General features: G+C 38.7%; 1 protein-coding gene across 3 annotated transcripts in view; it reads left to right on the forward strand.

Moving 5' to 3' along the window:
- The first annotated feature begins 304 nt into the window (after positions 1–304).
- Positions 305–18,456, forward strand: part of Hnmt (histamine N-methyltransferase) — a 23,065-nt gene continuing 4,913 nt past the window's right edge. The window contains exons 1-6 of one of the 3 annotated variants that reach the window (XM_005346376.3): positions 305–342; positions 604–750; positions 4,706–4,758; positions 13,356–13,463; positions 14,420–14,547; positions 17,490–17,583. In XM_005346376.3, coding sequence (XP_005346433.2) covers positions 614–750; positions 4,706–4,758; positions 13,356–13,463; positions 14,420–14,547; positions 17,490–17,583 — 520 coding nt within the window. In that variant the 5' untranslated portion in view covers positions 305–342; positions 604–613. Of the gene's footprint in view, positions 343–386; positions 429–603; positions 751–4,705; positions 4,759–13,355; positions 13,464–14,419; positions 14,548–17,489; positions 17,584–18,456 lie in introns of those variants that run through there. The other 2 variants (XM_013355292.2, XM_026778887.1) reach the window with 2 other exon arrangements.

The following is an 18,456-nucleotide window of genomic DNA, read 5'->3' on the forward strand; positions in this document are numbered from 1 at the left end:
AAGTGCTCACGCTCCTCCTTGACTTAAAAAAAAAGAATTCGGATTTGACTGCAACACATCAACCGTTGAGCTTAAGATTCAAAAGTCAAGACACATGAAGGCAGGGAATTCTTGGACAACAGACACACAGGGCCAGCTGGTTGCCCTAGATTCTCGCAACTGTGGTCTTGTAGCAATCCTGGTCAGTGTAGTGTTTTGCCTAAAAAAAGAAAAGAAAACACAGCTCTCTTTCCGAGTTGGAACTTACTTGTGACAGCTGCTGAAAAAACAGGAAGTGATTGGAATGCTTTCACAGCCTTTCTGGACCTTGGCTGCTTTACTGCCTCGCTCAGCTGTGCAGGGGTAAAGCACCCACAGAAAGCCTCCTACCTCATTGAGCTCTGCTTGCTAGTCGGGTGCATGTCAAATGCAAAGCAGGTTTAAGTGCTGTAATTGATTTCTTATTCATGTATTATTTTTGCCCTTATTTGCTCGGGCTTGGGGAACGGCTGGATTATTGAAACTAGTTGGGGGAGGGGAGGGAAAGAGGGAAAAGAAAGGAACTAGGAACGAGGAACTAGGAGAGGAAGTTAAACGTAGCTCCCCCTCCCTGTCTTTATTTAGGGAACCCAATATGGCATCTTGCATGAGGAGCTTGTTCTCTGACCACAGCAGATACGTGGAATCTTTCCGGAGGTTTCTAAATAATTCCACGGAACACCAATGCATGCAGGAATTCATGGACAAGAAGCTGCCAGGCATAATAGCAAGGTAACAAAAAGGCATTTCTGTCAGGGGGCTAACCTGTGGGCCAAAGATAGCTGGAACCCAGCCCAAGGGGTAGGCAGAAGTGGAGGAAACCCCGGAATTAGAGTCAGAGCTGATCACAGCTGCCTGCTGCTGCCGGCTCTACGTAAACCGAGTGGCCTTGCTATGCAGCTCTGTGTTTGCTTTACATACCGGGAGACTGATTTGTGCTGTGGAGCTGGTGGCCACAGGATAAGCGTTAACCATTTGAAGGCTTCACAGGCACAAGCCCAACTGTATTTGGGTTTAAAAAAAAAAAAAAAAGAGAGATACAAATCATTAACTTCAGATTTTTTTTTCTAACCTCCTTTCAAATTTTATGTTAAAAAAAAAAGAGTCCCAAAGAGATTCTGCTTTTCTTGTCCTTAGAATCAAATATAGGTAAATTGTGAAATATTGCTTGCCCCAGGGCATAGAATTAGTGCTTCTCGATTCAAATAATACTGATTTAAATTCATTTCCTTTGTCTGTAATTATAATCATTCTCCCAAAAGCTGTCGTTTCCTTTCAAGTTAATGTTATCAATATGATCTTAAAACAGAATGATTTTACCATTATCAGAAGCTGGTTTCTGTCCTTCTCACAGACCGCCTTATTTATCATTTATTTTTGATTAATGTGTTCAATTTGTCCCAAAGCTGATAAGCCTTATTGAGGTAACAGATTCCACAGGCTAAAGATAATCAAGTCACCGATCTGGGGAATAAATCGTTTTGACTCCTTCTGTTTTAAGAAGTAACTGTGGAAAACTAGTTAAGAAACGACTGACTGTGGACCTCATTTACAAACAACAAAGAAATCTGGTATTGCATCTTTTGCTCTCTGAATTTCTCTGTGGAGTTAGTGTCCTGTGATAGCTCCTCTGCTAAACCAGAGCAGATTTGTGGGACAAATCTAGAATTCTGTGCTTCTTTTTCTTCTCTTTTCCTTCTCCTCCTCCTCCTCCTCTTGTCAAGCACTTAAACAGCTGAGTCATTTCCCCAGCCCTGTATTTTCTGTCTTAACAAGGTTTGTGAATTGACGTATAATAGGATAAATGCTATAAAATCTGAATCATGGACTCTACACCACAGCACACATAGGTTCCACTAAGTATAAGTGGATTTAGGATTTACAATCAACAGCACAAGAAGTTGGGAGCAGTGGGAAGATAAAGGAGAAATTGGAGGGGAAGATAAAGGAGATCCCCACAGAGTGGAGGCTTCCTGTGAGACCCCAGAGTAGGCACAAATGATACCCCAACCCCCGTTTCTACAGAAAGTTCCTTTATTGAGCTAAGAAGAAAAGTTGAAGTGGCTGCTCAGCCAGAAAAACATCAGCAAATGACCTTGCAGGTGTGATTTTTGCGGGGAGTACAAAGGGAGACCTGTGTTAGAATGGGCTAGGATGTGGTGGTATGTTTTGATTGGGCATGTTAATTAGGCGAACCAAAGGGGGCTTTTGATTGCTGGACTTCAATACTTTGATAGCTGGACCTTGGTAGTCAGCCTCAGGAGGAGGAAGTGGCCAAACAAGGGAGTAGATCTCGTGAGCCAGCTTTAGGAACGCAATCTCATAGTTTTTAGCAAGGCAGAGGGAACTGGGGAGAAGGGCAAGCCTGCCAGAGCCACAGACTAGCACAGGCTAGCCCCTTCAGAAGGAACACTGGGTGAATTTGATCAAAACCTATTATGTATATGTATGACATTTTCAAGCTAAAAAAATTTGGAGTATTAAAGTAGGCAGATTTTATCTGAAATTATAATTTACTTCTTTGGTCCTTTCTACTCATCCCTAAAAATACAGGTTATGGGTTACTTCCTCAATGCTTTTTCAGTTTGGAGAATGCACACTCATCCCTTAGCTTAACCAGATCCTTGATTTTCTTCATCCTCACAGCTTAGTCTGAAGATGAATGGGTTTTAAGCCACGATGACCCTTCCCTGTCTTTTGAATGTGTCCAGTCTAGATGAAATGTTGACTGTAGAATATGTGACTCAGGAGATTGTTGTCATAACAACATTCATGCTATGATGGTAATATAGACAGTTATGAATATCTGACTCCAAATGTCATTATTAAGGAAGCATTTTTTCTAGACATGGGGCTTATGCTTTAATTTCAGCATTTAGGAGACATAGTTGCCATGAGTTCCAGATCAGGATGGGCCAAAATGTGAGACTCTGTTTCAAAAAATGAAAACAAAGGAAAAAAAGAAAAAGAAAGAAAGGAAGGAAGAAAGAGAAAAAGAAAAATAGTACATATTTAATATATTTTCCTCCTGAAATTAGATTCTGCTTCAGGAGCTCTGAACCTTTTTGCTTGAAGTATTTTTAAGAGCTGCGTGGTGCCACAAAATGCTTCCAAACCTCCTGTGTCTTTAAGGGAGAGTTTGCTGAAGTGAGAGGTTGGGTATGGCAATCGCATCTGTAATATAATTTTTTAAAAACATAAAATGTGTTTGTATTTTAAAAATCCAAATGATTTTAAAAAGCAGATAACAACAGCAAACAATGAGTGATTTATTGTCCCGAATACTTTGTCTATGAATTCCACTCTCTAAAGGTAGCTACTTTAACTAATTTTTTGTCTATATCAAAATCTTTAGTTTCGTATAAAGTTGTTTTTTCCTGTAACTTTAAAAAGGTATGTTTTGAAATTACCTGAAGCTAGTGAGAAGGAACCACAAAACTCGCAACAAACCCGCTTAGGAGTTTATTAGCGGGGGCATGAACTGGCTTGGGGAATCAGTGTGCAGAGAGAGAGAAAGAAAGATGGTGGTCCAGCTTTTAAAAGCTGCTTAGGGCATGCGCACAAGGGGTTGGCGTGACTGCGTCATACGCAGATGACAGGGCTCGCACATGCACGCAAGGTCTTAGCTGAGTCATACGTGGATGTAACCACACATGCTCACGCGTGGGTCTCATGAGCCCTTTAACATTCAGGCACTTCTGCCTGAGGGCTTGTCTGCACGTGCATTGCTCTAGAACCCGGAAGTACAACCTTATTTGTAGCTGAATAATTGCATGTTTTCTTCAATTTTGCTACATTCTTGAGGTGCGATTTTTTTTTTGTTTTTTGGTTTGTCTTTTTTGCTTTGTTTACTCAGTTTTGAAAGTTTTAGAATATTGAACTTACTATGATAACTGTCAGGAATTCATCCTTGAACCGGATGTTTTTCTTAAGTTCTTCTTTTACAGATATTTGTTGAATTAATTTTTTTTTTTAAAAAAATACCTTGATAAATTAAATGCAAACTTTTGTCAGTCTACCTTGCTGCCTCTTTTTAAAACCTTCTCTTTGCCCCTTCATCCAGGGCAGCCATTGTGCACTCAGACTTCTTCCTGACCCTTCCTAAAACTGCATCTGAAAGAAGCCCTAAGAATTCCCTCCCCATGCCATGGGGGCAATGCACTCTGATTTTAAGTTGAAAGTACTGTCTTACTCAGTTTTTTGAAATGTTGGTTCCTAGGATAAGGATACAATAAACACATAACAAAAACATATAAGTATTTGTTTACTAAAGGAAAAAAAGGGGGAAAGACGAGGAAAAAGACTTAGAGGTAGCACAGACTACCAAGTGCCTGCCCAGGCCCAGGCCCAGGCTTTCTATCATCAGTGTTAAAGGTCCACAGAGGTCCACAGAACTATGTGTCCTTGTGTTCTAGTCTCCAGAGAAATGCCACGTTTTACATGTGAGGTGTTTATAGTAATGTTTCTGTGTCCCCGAGTTCAAGAAAGGAACAGAGCCCATGTTTTCAGATACTCTAAAAAGAGCAATAAAAATAAAAAATCACAGACCTGACTGGCCACTTTCATGTTGGCTTCTTGTTCGATCATCGATTTAGTCTTTGCTCGTCAGTGGACTTGACAGGAAGAATTGGCAAAGCACCGTTTATGTTTTTCTTAAATTTTATAACTTTGTTTGCTTGCCTTTCAGGATTGGAGAAACCAAAGCAGAAATTAAGATTCTGAGCATAGGTGGAGGTGCAGGTATGAATAATACATGTAAAATTTAATATTCTGTTGTAGGCATCATGGTATTTGATAGCCACATTGTTCATACTCTAGAAAGCCACTGTGTTTTACTTTTGTAAAAGATCACCTTATAATACTAACAACATCATTCAATTCTAATTAATTGTCCACAATAGATTATAGGCTTTAGGCATTAGCCTTCATTATAGTTTGTAGGACAGATAAGAAATAAAATTTTCTTATTGTTTTTATAAGTGGAAAAACTGGGATAACTTTGAAGATTATTTCTTGTCCAAAGTTATTTACATACATATAGTAGAAGGAAGTTTCAGAAGCTCTTGCGCTTGAGCCCTTTAAGGAGTTGTTCATGTACTTAATATCGTAGTTAATTTACATTATTGTATACGCTCTCTAAAATGAATTGGGCCTCGCTACTCTCTTCTTCTGAATTAATTATAAAAGTGGTTTTTAATCATTCAAAGCACTTCCTTTCTGTGGTTTATTAGCATCACTTGGTCTTATTATTCTGAAGAGTTTTTATTCTAGGAGAAAAATCCTAACTCTGGGAAAGCAGATTGATGAAGGTATCATTGGTAACTACCCCGAGTGAATTGTATAGCTTTGACTTATAATGTCAGCTGAGATTTTTCTCATCAGTAAAATGGAAGCCCTGTGTCTTATCTATAGGATTATAATAAGAAAGCATTTATAAGGAGCTTAACATATGCTATTCGCCCCTGTAAGACAAAGGTTTTCGTCTCCAAAACACTAAAATAACAAGTTTTGTCTTAAAACTTTATTTTTATGGTATTAGATATCTTTGACTTAATATGTTAACAGGAAACATACAGCCGACCAAGTGGAACTATACTGGCACTCGTTACTTGGTGTCTTTGATTCTGTTAAATACAAATGTACGGTGCCACGTGAATGAGATGGATTGGAGCCCATATGAACACAAAGGGAATCAAGAGCCCTTCAGTGAAGAAGAATAGCTAGTTTATGGTGGCATTACTTGTCCTGTTTTCATAAAATTCAGTGTGCTATAATGTAATTAGGGCTAATCCTGAAAATCCATTTGCTCTGTTATCTTTAACCGCACAGACCGAGAGAGTAGCAAAGACAAATCAAGAAGGGTACTGTTGTTCATCATGCTCTAGAGAATGTTTAAGCTATGAAACTGTGGTTTTGCCTACTGATACTAAAGGACAAGGGTTGGAATGGTGATGGATTATTCAACGGGTGTCCCTGTTAATTCACTTACTGGTAGAATAATTTCCAGTGTCTTTGCGTATGAGTTTAGTTAGTCTCTAAGTAGGAGGACTGTAACTTCATAGTGTCACATGCGCTCAGAGAATGTGAAAAGCACTACACAACAATAATTAAAAACGATCTCTATCACCCTTTAGTTAATTGTCTTTTAATATAAAGTTAACTGAATTTCTAATACAAATATATCCACATACTTTCTTTTTTTGGTGTTATTTGTTTGTTTTTGTTTTTTAGAGACAGGGTTTCTCTGTGTACCCCTGGCTGTCCTGGAATTCACTCTGTAGACCATGCTGGCCTGAAATTCAGAGACCTGCCTGCCTCTGCCTCCCAAGTGAGTGCTGGGTTTAAAGGCAGGCACTACTATGCCTATCTATGTATCCACATTCTTATGAGCTATCTTATAAAGAATATCTAGCCTATACACTGACTGTTTACATTAACATGCACCTAGGTGCTAATAGGATTCATCAAAATAAAGGGGAGAATACTTTGAGTTCTTTCACTGGAGGCTGAACATTGTAGTGATATCAGGCTCTACCTTGGAGAGAATATGAAATACCTTTAAGATCATTCTTCCTAACAAACTGAAGAAGAATTTGAAGAAAAATTCAAATTCTTTACTTAGCTTTCATTAACCAAATGAAATAAACAAATAGTACATTTAATAGCTGCTTGGACAAAGTGCTCTTGTTATGAATGAACGGTATTTCATGTCATTTGGATTTTCATATTGCAGCTAGGGAATACATCTGGCAACCTAAAGGCAAGCGCCATCCATTGAGGACTCATATCCTTGCCTTAGAGAATCAGGACCTGTCATATTTTTACCGTCTTCAGTTAGGAGGTTTATATCATCCTTGAGCTTGATTGTACTTCTGAATCAGTCTCTAAACTCTAATCTCTTGCAAGTACAGCCTTTGATCCTGATCTGTACTTTGTGTTCAGTTCCCACAATGCTTCACAGCATCTCAGCAGTCTTAGCTCACTGGACCGCACTCTGCTTTCATCATCTGTGTGTTCTGTTCTCAGACGCATAGGCAACTCCAGCTGATCGTCTACGTCCCTCTGGTGAACAAGTTCTTTCCATTCATAACAGTGACACCGTTTCTCCCAGCACAACTGAGCAACACATACCCAAAGCAAACAAACTAAAAAACTCCATAAATAAATTGCTACTTACCATGAGTAATACAAAAATTAGACAGAACTAAATTCAATAATCTAATCCTATCCAGCTTTTTATTTGAATTCCCATTAACCTATTCTGTTATGTGCAGATGGTATGAACTGTTTCATAATATTTTGGTAGTAATTTTAACTGTTATCAGTTGAGAGCACTTGGGTTAAATGAATTTTTGTTATGAAACACGTAGACACCAGTATTTCTATACAGGATAAAAAATGGGAAAACTTTTAATTCACTCTCATTTTACAAATAAGTAACTTGAGCATTATTAGGTAGAAGAAAGCTCAGGGTCCAACAAAATGGATATAAAATTATTAACTTGATAATAATGAAATTTATAAATGGCCAAATATTTAAAAATATGATCCTTGGGGCTGGAGAGATGGCTCAGCTGTTAAGAGCACTGGCTGCTCTTCCACAGGACCTATGTTCAATTCCCAGCACCCACATCACAGATCATCACTGTCTACAACTCCAGTTCTAAGGGATTTGACACCTTCACACAGACATACATGCAGGCAAGACACCAATGCACGTGAAATAAAAAGTACATTTGTTATAAGGTTGCAAAAGAGAAAATATGATCCTAGCAGATTCTTATTTTCAGCTCCTTTCTCAAATAAAATGTTAAGAGAACACAGATGTTGATTGGTTCCAGCTGTTAGGTAAGCCAGTGGGCCGGCACATCTCGTAATTTAGGCTAGCGGCAGGACAAATATAATCAGAGTGGGGACAAATGATTGAGTGTCTTTTAAGCTTAGAAAGCAGTGTAATGGTGGCCCTGTGCCTTTCGAGGAATAATAGTGTGTGACCTGTTCCGACTAATGCAGCAACAGGGGACCAGCCCTGAGCAGAAGAAACCCTAGATTGTACAGGCTCATGGTGCTAGGTTACCCTTTGGGCAATTGTTTTAGAGAGATAGAAACTCCAAAGTTTGGTTGTTTGAATACATGGGTGGATTTACAATTTAATAATACTGGTATAGTTATCTTTAGACAGAGCGTGGTTGCTTTTCCTGAATGCCTGTTAACCAGGGTCATCATGCCTGCCTGCCTGGTGTAATAGTTTTTTTTCTAAAAGACGCATAGGACCTAATTAGTGGCTGCTGGCCAAGGTTGTGACCTCTTAAACTGCCTAGCAGAGGCATGCTCTTTTAGCTAAATTTTACTTTTGTATAACTTAGTTTTTAAAGCAAGTTTATTGGTAAATCCTTTGTAACATCAGTGTATTACTTCCGTTTCTTCCTTTACTAGGAGACGGCAGGAAGCAAAGGTTAATGTTTAGCTATCAGGACCAATAAATTGAGAATGATGGAAAACAGAGACTTGGGGGTGAGAGAGCAAGAGAAATTAAGTTGAATGTACTTATTGCTGTCTTCAGATAGTTCATGTTGAAAGACGAACAAAATATTTGTTCTCAGAAATTGAAAGCCCAAGAGAGTGAAGTTTCAGTTTACCATAAGAATTTGCCAGTGGGGCGGTGGTGGCACATGCCTCTAATTCCAGTACTCAGAAGGCAGAGGCAGAAAGATCCCTGTGAGTTTGAGGCCAGCGTGGTCTACAAGAGCTAGTTAATGGACTGTTAGTTCTAGATGTGTTAGAAAAGGGCGTAAGCACTAGTATTTTGAATGTGTGGGCCATTAGAATTACTTATAGTCTAAAATTCTATGGCTTTGTGTGTACCCTTCTAGGAAATTGGCTTTCCATTCACAGGGCTGTCACAGTGTTTGGTTCTGTTGAAAATGTAAAAAATTTAACTTTTTTTTTCCATTTAATACATTTAGATAATATTTTTTTTTCTTCTTCCGTGGTCTTCTAGATATGCACTGAAACTTTAGTCAAGGTCTTAACTACTTGTAACTTAAAATGGCTAAATTTTGAATTATTAATATATGGCAAAATAGCAGTTATTATATTATGTGAAGGAAAGAGATGATGGAACACGGGGTACAGGGCATTAGAGATGGAACACAGGGGTATAGGACATTGGAGATGAAACACAGGGGTACATGACATTGGAGCTATTGTAAAAGCAGAGCGGACAGGATTCATTGAGATCATTTAATAAGTGTTGAAATGATGAAGGAAGGTCATTGGTTAATTAAATAATGAAACTGCTTGCCTTGATAGGTTAGAACATAGGTGAGTGGAGTAAACAGAACAGAATGCTGGGAGGAAGAGGAAGTGAGCTCAGACTCGACACCTCTGCTCTCTGGAGCAGAGACGCCATGCTCCCCTCTCCCAGGCAGACGCAATAGCTCTGCTCTCTGAGGCAGACACAATTGATGAAGCTCCAACCCAGGATGGACGTAGACCAGAATCTTCCCGGTAAGACCGGTGCTATACAGTTTATTAGAAATGGGTTGATCGGGATACCAGGATTAGCCAGTAATGGCTAGAGCTAATGGGCCAAGCAGTGTTTAAATGAATACAATTTGTGTGTTGTTATTTTGGGGCATAAGCTAGCGAGGTGGCTGGGGTGCTGGGGACGCAGCCCCGCCACTCCTATTACTACATTGAAAGAGTAAAATGTGATAATTTGCAAAGTGCAGACAAAAGTACTATCATTTGTAAATTGAAAGACTATTTATGAGATGTAGTGTTGGTTTAGTGGCTATGAACCACTGCTGCTCTTCCAGCTGATTTGGCTGGATTCCTAGCACCCACATGGAAGCTCACAATCATCAGTATCTCCAGTCCCACGGGATCCAATGTCCTATTTTGGCCTCTGAGGACATGGTATATATATGCTTCATAGATATACAGACAGGCACACACACACATACACAAACTAATTTTAAAAATTAAAAAGATTATATACTTTGAAATGCAAACAAATAAGTCTTAAAAATGTTAAATTATTGAATTAATATATAATAGCTATAAGTTATTCAATAACTATTGTATATATTTAAGTATAAACATTTATCTTTATATATTGTAATATTTATAGTAATCCTTTAACATAGGCTATATTGGGCCTAATTTGTGGATATGAAATATGAGATAGAAGATCAACAAATATGCTTGTGGACTTGTTATAGCAAGGCAGCTGATGGAGGAAGGTCATTGGTTAATTAAATAAAGAAGCTGCTTGCCCTGATAGGTTAAAACATAGGTGGGAGGAGTAAACAGAACAGAATGCTGGGAGGAAGAGGAAGTGAGCTCAGAGACTCGACAGCTCTCCTCTCGGGGGCAGAGGCCTCAGAGAGACACGATGCTCCACTCTTGCGGGCAGAGGCGAGAGCTCTGCTCTCTGAGGCACACGCGATGAAGCTCCGACCCAGGATGGACGCAGGCTAGAATCTCCCTGGTAAGCCACCTTGTGGGCTACAGCAGATTATTAGAGATGGGCTAGTCCAGGTGCGAGAGTTAGCCTAGAAGAGGCTAGATAGAAATGGGCCAAGCAGTGATTAAAAGAATATAGTTTCTGTGTAATTATTTTGGGGCATAAGCTAGCCAAGCGGCTGGGGCGCTGGGGACTCAGCCCCGCCGCTCCTATTTCAACAGGCAGCTTTTCAGATTTTTTCGATGCAGTTGCTATCTTGAGTTTTTTCTTTGTTTCTGTTTTCATTTTGGATGAGATGTCATTCTGTAGTTCAGTCTGGTCCTGAACTCATGATCCTGGTACCTCAGCATCTTGACTAGTAACCAAGACATTCTTAGATGTTTTCTCCTTCTTTATATTCTGTAGTGGTTGTCTGCGCACTTTATTTTCAGAAGAGAAATGACAGGGAGTTGAACTCTTAGAGGTTTGTCATTCGGTGAGAACGTGACCCGACACTTGCCAGGTGTTACTACTCTTCTGACATCTCTTGGGGGGCTTCATCTCAAATTGAAGAAGCTCGTGGTCAGATGCCTGTGATCTTCAAGGGTTTAAGACACACTGAGACAATGAGGATGTTCTATCCGGAATTCACCAAGGCCAGCTGGCTTGGGTCTGAAAAAAGCATAAAACCGGACTTGCTGAACATAGTGGACAATGAGGACTATTGAGAACTCAAGAACAAGGGCAGTGGGTTTTTGATCCTACTGCACATACTGGCTTTGGGGGAGCCTAGGCAGTTTGGATGCTCAACTTACTAAACCTGGATGGAGGTGGGCGGTCCTTGGACTTCCCACAGGTCAGGGAACCCTGATTGCTCTTCAAGCTGATGAGGGAGAGGGACTTGATCGGGGGAGGGGGAGGGAAATGGGAGGCGGTGGCGGGGAGGAGGCAGAAATCCTTAATAAATAAATAAATTAAAAAAAAAGATATTTATCATCCAGTAGGAGGTGGCAGAGTTGAGGGCTGAAATACAAACTCAAGTCTAATTTTCCTTAAAGCCTTAATTGCCTTTAGTAATTCTGTTTATTAAAGGGAATCTCAGCCATAAGCATCAGGTAGAATCCTACCAGTTCTTCAGAATAATGTCGGACTTCTAGTTTCGCGGTTTAAAACCCAGAAGAGAGTTAACATTAAAACATAGGTTGTGCCAAGGGTCTTCTCTTCCACAGTGTTCCCTGCACCCCTCTGCATGCTTGCTCGCTTCCTTATTGGTTATAACTTAGCCTTTGTACTTTCATCGTTGGCCCTGCAGAACTTTGTAAGGTGTTGTAATAATTTATTGCATTTGATGTGTGAGAAGTGTCCCATTGCCCATTTGTACATTTTTAAAAAAAAAATACTGTTGTGTATTTTATGTGATACTGCATTGTAGGGAATGTAAATATTGCCTTCCTTTACCTCCCTTGAGTTCTTAGCTGTGTGGACCCTCATAGAGAAAGACAGATTAATAAGAGAAGAGAAACCTCCATTGAGAAGTAGCTCAAAGCAGTGACTTGATATTTCTGTGTGTAAAGAAACTTCAACAAAGGACAATAGATTCATGAGGACATGAGAGAACAAAGGAAGGAAGTAGTTTTGGGCTTCCAAGGCAGGAAAAAGAAGGGAGAGGCAAGTGCATGGGCAGAAACGATCTGCAAGCTTTGTTTGTAGATTCCTAGAGCTGTTTCTAACAAGGAATAATTTATAAGCGGCCATTAGGAAAACAACAACAAAAAAGTAGGTTGGGGGAATTTTTCTTCTCTTTGAGCTCAGTTACCTTTAGCAGTTGTTCTAGTGTTAAAAAGGTCATCAATATGGGGATGTAAATAGTGTCATAAAATTGAACACTTGTTAATATTAGCTGTTCCACACCCAGTTTTACCCGCTTTAGGGTAGACATGTGAATATAAAAAAGAACCCTAATCAATCTGGACCCATTTTGTTAAAGTTTCAGTTTTTGCAGGCTTGTGATGTAAAGGCATACTAGTGAAAGTGTCCTAGTAAGAGAATTGCCAGGATTCATATGTAAAGAAATAGCAGGTCCATTCACGTGGTGATGGCAATGACTGGTCTGCAGTCTGTAGCTAGAGACATAGAGGAGTCTGAGTCCAGCATCCAGTACAGACGCTGGCTGTGTGGAGCCTCAAGAAGAAGCACACACTTGTATTTGCCTAACAAATTTAATTCTGTACATTGAACACTACAGAATGTCAGGCTAAATTTTAGAGCCTGAAAAACCAGTGCAAAGGATCTTAACGGATGCACCATCTCTCCAGCCCCATCAAACCTACAGTACAAGGGAAGATTTGAACTATCTCTTTTCATTTTGCTGAGAAAGATGCACGTTAAAAAAGAAATATCTGACATGTTGTTGTATTCTGTATGTATGTACATGACTTACCTTTTTACTTTAAAAAGTTTTTAAGTGTTCTTCTGGACTAGATTAGTTATTAGTTCTAAATTGTGTTTACCTCATTTTAACAACTTTGGGTTAAGTATGTCTTTCAAATGATAAATAATTAAAATTGTACTTGACTACAACAAAACTTACTGATTGCTTCTCTAGTTTGTGACAACTTTGTAAGTCAAAGCACAACAGTAGACATATGAATGAAGATTGTGTGAATGAAAGAATTAATAAATGATCTTTATTCACACCCCTCTTTATATCAAATTATTATTTCTACTCTGAATATAATGTTTGTGCTTCAGGGATATTTAGGCAATGCAACAGTTGAGTGTTAATCTTCTTGCAAGCCTTTTTAAATGTAAGTCAGAAAGTAAATCAGTCCAAGTTGTTCTTAATTACTGCATTCAGTGTAACCTGCTCTATTTATTTCTCTTCTAGGTGAGATTGACCTGCAGATTCTCTCCAAAGTCCAGGCTCAATACCCAGGAATCTGTATCAGTAATGAAGTTGTTGAGCCAAGTGCTGAGCAAATTGTCAAGTACAAAGGTATGTACTAACTTCTACCTCCAGAGGTTTATCTTCCCGTTTTGTTTGTTTGCTTGTGGGTTTCTTTTGTGTGCTTCAATTGGTTAATAGCACACTGACTACTATGTATTTGATAAGTTTATTTGGAGAAAAACCTAATTAATTCTTGGCAGGCAAGAATAAACACTTGAAACTATCAAGAGTGAATACTTGAATTCCTTTATTGACTTCATGTATTAATCCGTTTTATATTAAGTTTCTATTCATAAAATTCTGCAGTTTGTTTAATCTTTATACTAAGATAGTATAGCCTATATTTAACTATATTTTCAAATTTACTTCTTTTTCCTCCAATTTTGTCAAGTACTAGAAAACAAATATCTGGACAAACCTTCTGATTTTCTGAGCTAGATAATAAAGAAAAATATGTGCCTTTTATTTTTTGTTCTCCTTGTATTAGGGTCTCTAATAGAACAGAACCAACAGGCTGTGGTCTTGCTAGTTCAACAATGACTTCTGGATGCAAAGGCCAATAATTCAATAGTTGTTCAGTTCATAAGATTGAGTGGCTCAGCTGGTCTTCAGTCTGTGCTGGAATCCCAACAAAATATGTTATAATACTTATAAAGCTATAAAAGTAAAAGAATTCCTTAGAAGCAGGAGTGAAGACAAAAGAGGCAGAAAGAAAAAAAGCTCCCTTTTTCACATCTATTTATGTGAACTGCCACCAGAATGAATGGCCCATAGGTTGATGTCTTCTGACATCAAATGGTTCAAATCTAGGGCTGATCTTCACCCCCCCCCCACAGGTGTGCCTAGCTTCTTGGGTGTTAGTTGATTCCAGAAGTAGTCAAGCTGGAAACCAAGTTAGTTATCATGGTCCTATAATATTTAATGCATTAAAATTCTAAATAAAAATGGGTTCCATATGTAATTAAATTAAAATTGATAATAGCTACTTTTTCTGGGTATTTTAGAGCGTGTAGCCAACACATCAAACATGGAGAATGTAAAATTTGCTTGGCACAAGGAGACATCATCTGAATATCAAAAACGGATGTTGGAAGAAGAACCTCAAAAGTGGGACTTTATTCATATGATTCAGGTAAAAAATAGTCTTATAATAAGATGCTGCCAAAAAGATATTTTTCACAATTTCGTATAAAATATACTTTATTTTAATGTTTAAAATGAAACCTTTTGGTTTCTAGTTTTAGAGGCGAACACTTTCTGCCTTAAAAAGGTGTTGTTAAATACAGAGACTCTCTTTGACAGATAAAGTTGTTTAGAACTGCAGAGTGATTATATATTCTAGCGAGTTTTCAATGGCTCTCTTGGTTTAGATGACCAGCATATATGTAAATGTTCCAGACTTTTTTTCTGAATCCTCTCGGTTTTTCTGTTGGTAGGCATCTTCGATAGTATGTATATAATAGAAGGGACATGTTTTATAATATTAGATCAAGTGTGTTACTCATATTAGCCAGTCATTTAGGAGGTCTTTATTTTCATGTTTCAACAGCAATGGACTAATAAGCAATGATGATTGCATACATGGCATGAGGTGTCAGTTCTAGGCATCACTGAAACTTCTGGATAGTAAAGAATATATCCGTATTGGAGGTTGGTTAGTATTAGGCAATGCTTTTAGTTTGTGTAGAGCACTTAATTGACAACAGAACTCTTTCTTCTTGTGGTCCATAATCACAGTGACTTTCAAAGACGTACAATAATAAGAAGCCAAAGAAAATGTTGAGTCTAAAGTCAACGTATTTAAGCAGTCCAAGCTTTTAATTTCTTAGAAAACAAATCTTTTATCTGTCAAAGGTATTTAGCATGTCCAGAAATCATATGATATTTCTCTAGATGTGTTTTCCATCTTCAGGAAACTGTTTCCTAGTCTTCTTCCCCTTACTTGTCCTGCAACCTGCCCTGACCAGTCAGTCACTCCTAATTGATCAACACCAGGTTGTCTTGAAATCTCCTCTGCCAATGCTGTTAATCCAAAACACTTCAATTTAGCCTCGGACAGATTATTTGGTCGTATGTAGAAAACAGCCACATTTATTACCAAACATATCACAAGAACAGTCTCTTGGCCAATTGTTAATATTCATCTCCTCTTAAGCTTCTTGACCTGAGCTCTCATAATCTACATTGATTTCAGTACCACTGTCTTCCATGCTTCTACTAGTTTGGCCCATTAAATCATGCTAAAGCATTCAACTGCTTTCCTAATCCAGAGTCCCTGAGTTCACATTCTTTCAACAAGCAGCATGGTCAGTCCTGTCATAGCATTACCCATTTCCTGGTACCAACTTCTGTTTTAGTCAGCGTTCACTTGCTGTGAAAAGACACCATGACTATTATAACTTCTATAAAGGGGAGCATTTAACTGGGGCTAGCTGTCAGTTTCAGAGGTTTGGTCCATTATCATGGTGGGAAGCATGGTGGCATGCAAGCAGACATGGTGGAGAGAAATAGCTTGATAGTTCTATATCTGGATCCTCAGGCAGCAGAAAGACACTTGGCCTTAAAGCCCAGCACCAGTGACATTTCCTCCAACAGGACCATATCTACTGGAACAAATATTGCCACTCCCTAGGCATTCAAACCTATCAGTCTATGGGGCCATTCTTGTCGGAAACCACCACACCCTCTGAATTTACAACCCAGTACCTGTGCACTTTGTACCTGTGTCTCTTCACTGCTTATCAAAAGCTATTTCTTCTGCTTCAGCCTTATAGCCTACTCTTCTCCCTAGTGTACAGTGCTATAGACCTGGAGATTTACATATTTCTTTTAGAACTTTCACATTTGACCTGAAATGTTTTCTTTCTTAAAGCAAAAGTCTATTCTCTTTCCCTTCTTATGTACTTTACATGTGTCTAGGTTATGTCTCTTCATTGCTATTTATAGTATATTTATCCAAACATTCTGATGACTTGCTTTCAGTTTGGCATTTACTGTCAACCTAAAAATCCCAGTGTGTTTTAGATAAAACATCTGTTGTGACCAGTAGCCATGAATTTGGTGATCCAGGTGTCTACGGTAAACTACATGGAGAGACTTGAATCATGGCTCCTGAAGTTTATGGGCCATATGAAGGGTCATTTTATTTCATTCATTCTTGTGGGAAAAGTAATAGCTAAATTATTTGACCCTTATTTTTCTATGAATTCTATTATGGTCATACCACATGAAAAGTGAATTCTTGTCCAAGAGAGATAAGCATGAGATATAAAAGGTTTCTGTTAGGTAGATTCTATAGTGGCTAAAGGATACATGTCGTTAAGGCTAGAATAAGCTGCACTTGACTAGGAATGGTCTAGAATTATTAAAACTTGTTTGGCTAGTCCCTAATATCCTGTGATGATAACCATAATTTTATGCTTTGTATATTCCCCTGTCCTAGAGATTCTGTCCATGTCATAGCTTGTCACTTTGTGTGTGTGTGTGTGTGTGTGTGTGTGCATGTGATTAAGAAAAAGAAAATGTGTATGTGAGGTTATGGAGAATCTTGTCCAAAGGCTGGATTTTAAAGTAATATTCTAGAAACGGGGTTTGCTTTCTTTTTGCTAACACCATTTTCTCATATAAGTGCAAAACTCACAAAACGAGAAAAGGCACAGTTCCGTTTTCCACTTGCAAAAATAAATTTGAAACACCTTTAGTTACAGGTGTGTAAGGTCTGTGTTACGGAAAGATGAGAGTAAGTTTAAAGATGTTTTGCTGACTGAGGATGAAGCGTGGGTGCAAAGTGCATGCCTGCTATATGCAAGGCCCTAAGTTCTATCCCCAGGAGTGGAGGAAAAAAGCAACAAAAGCTATTTGCCTATAGGTGGGCAGATGGCATATTTGCCCTTCCCTAAATGTCTTATTATTCTAACTCTCTGACCTTTAAACATTTAAAGATTTTTTCCTGGTAAAAATTTACTTAGTGTAAAAAAATCAAAGCTTCCACTGAGTATGTAGTTCAAACATACAAACTATGTGGTCCAAAGCAGCGTAGAGAAACATCTCATTCCTTTCTCCCCTCCCACCTAGATGCTGTATTATGTAAAGGATATCCCAGCTACTCTGAGATTCTTCCATGGTCTCTTAGCTGCCAACGCTAAGATCCTCATCATCCTTGTCTCCGGTAAGCTATTTCAGTCAGCTGGGTTTGAACATCTCCATGGATTCATGTGTTTAGATAAAGCTAGTATATTTTGTGTTTGTTATGAAACTCATTTTAAATTAATTTTTAGACTAGTAGAAATGTCATTCACAACAATGCTCAATTTGAAGAACCTTGAGGAATCAAAATCTTTTTGTTTCCATCTATTCGGAATAATATCCTTATAGAGATTAGAGAGATGGCTCAATGGTTAAGAGCACACATTATTTTTGTAGAGGACTGGAATTTGCTTTCTAGCACCTACTTCAGGCAGCTCACAACTACCTGTAATTCTAGCTTAATGCATGTGCACATGCACGCGCACACGTACACGCACACACACAATTCAAATTAAACGCTAATAGAACCTTACGAAAAAGAAAAGAAGAAAATTTTTTTTTGCCTTGTGCATATGCATCTGCTCTGGTTATTTTCTGTGACTGTGATAAAACACTGATCCAAACCAACGTGGGGAGAAAAGGGGTTATTTGGCTCACAGTTTACAGCCCATCATTGAGGGAAGTCAAAGCAAGAACTCAAAGCAGGAAGTAGGAAATGAAGCTGGGACGGTGGAGGAATGCTGCTTACTGGCTTGCTTCCAGGCCCACCTGCCTACTGAAGGCACTGTTCACACTGGACCTGCCTACTTTAATTCACAATAAAAAAAATGTGCCCTGTGGACATGCCCACAGGCTCACCTGATGGAGGAAATTCCTCAGTTGGGAATCCCTCTTCGAAGGTGTGTCCAGACTTGTGTCAAGTTGTCTGAAACTGAGCGGCATTGCATCTGTTTTATAGAACAGAAAGTCCAAGGGATAGTATTTTTAGCATGAGAACAAATAAATACAGTGATTA

The sequence above is a fragment of the Microtus ochrogaster genome, chromosome 4 (assembly GCF_000317375.1).
Source record: "Microtus ochrogaster isolate Prairie Vole_2 chromosome 4, MicOch1.0, whole genome shotgun sequence".
Lineage (NCBI taxonomy): Eukaryota > Metazoa > Chordata > Mammalia > Rodentia > Cricetidae > Microtus > Microtus ochrogaster.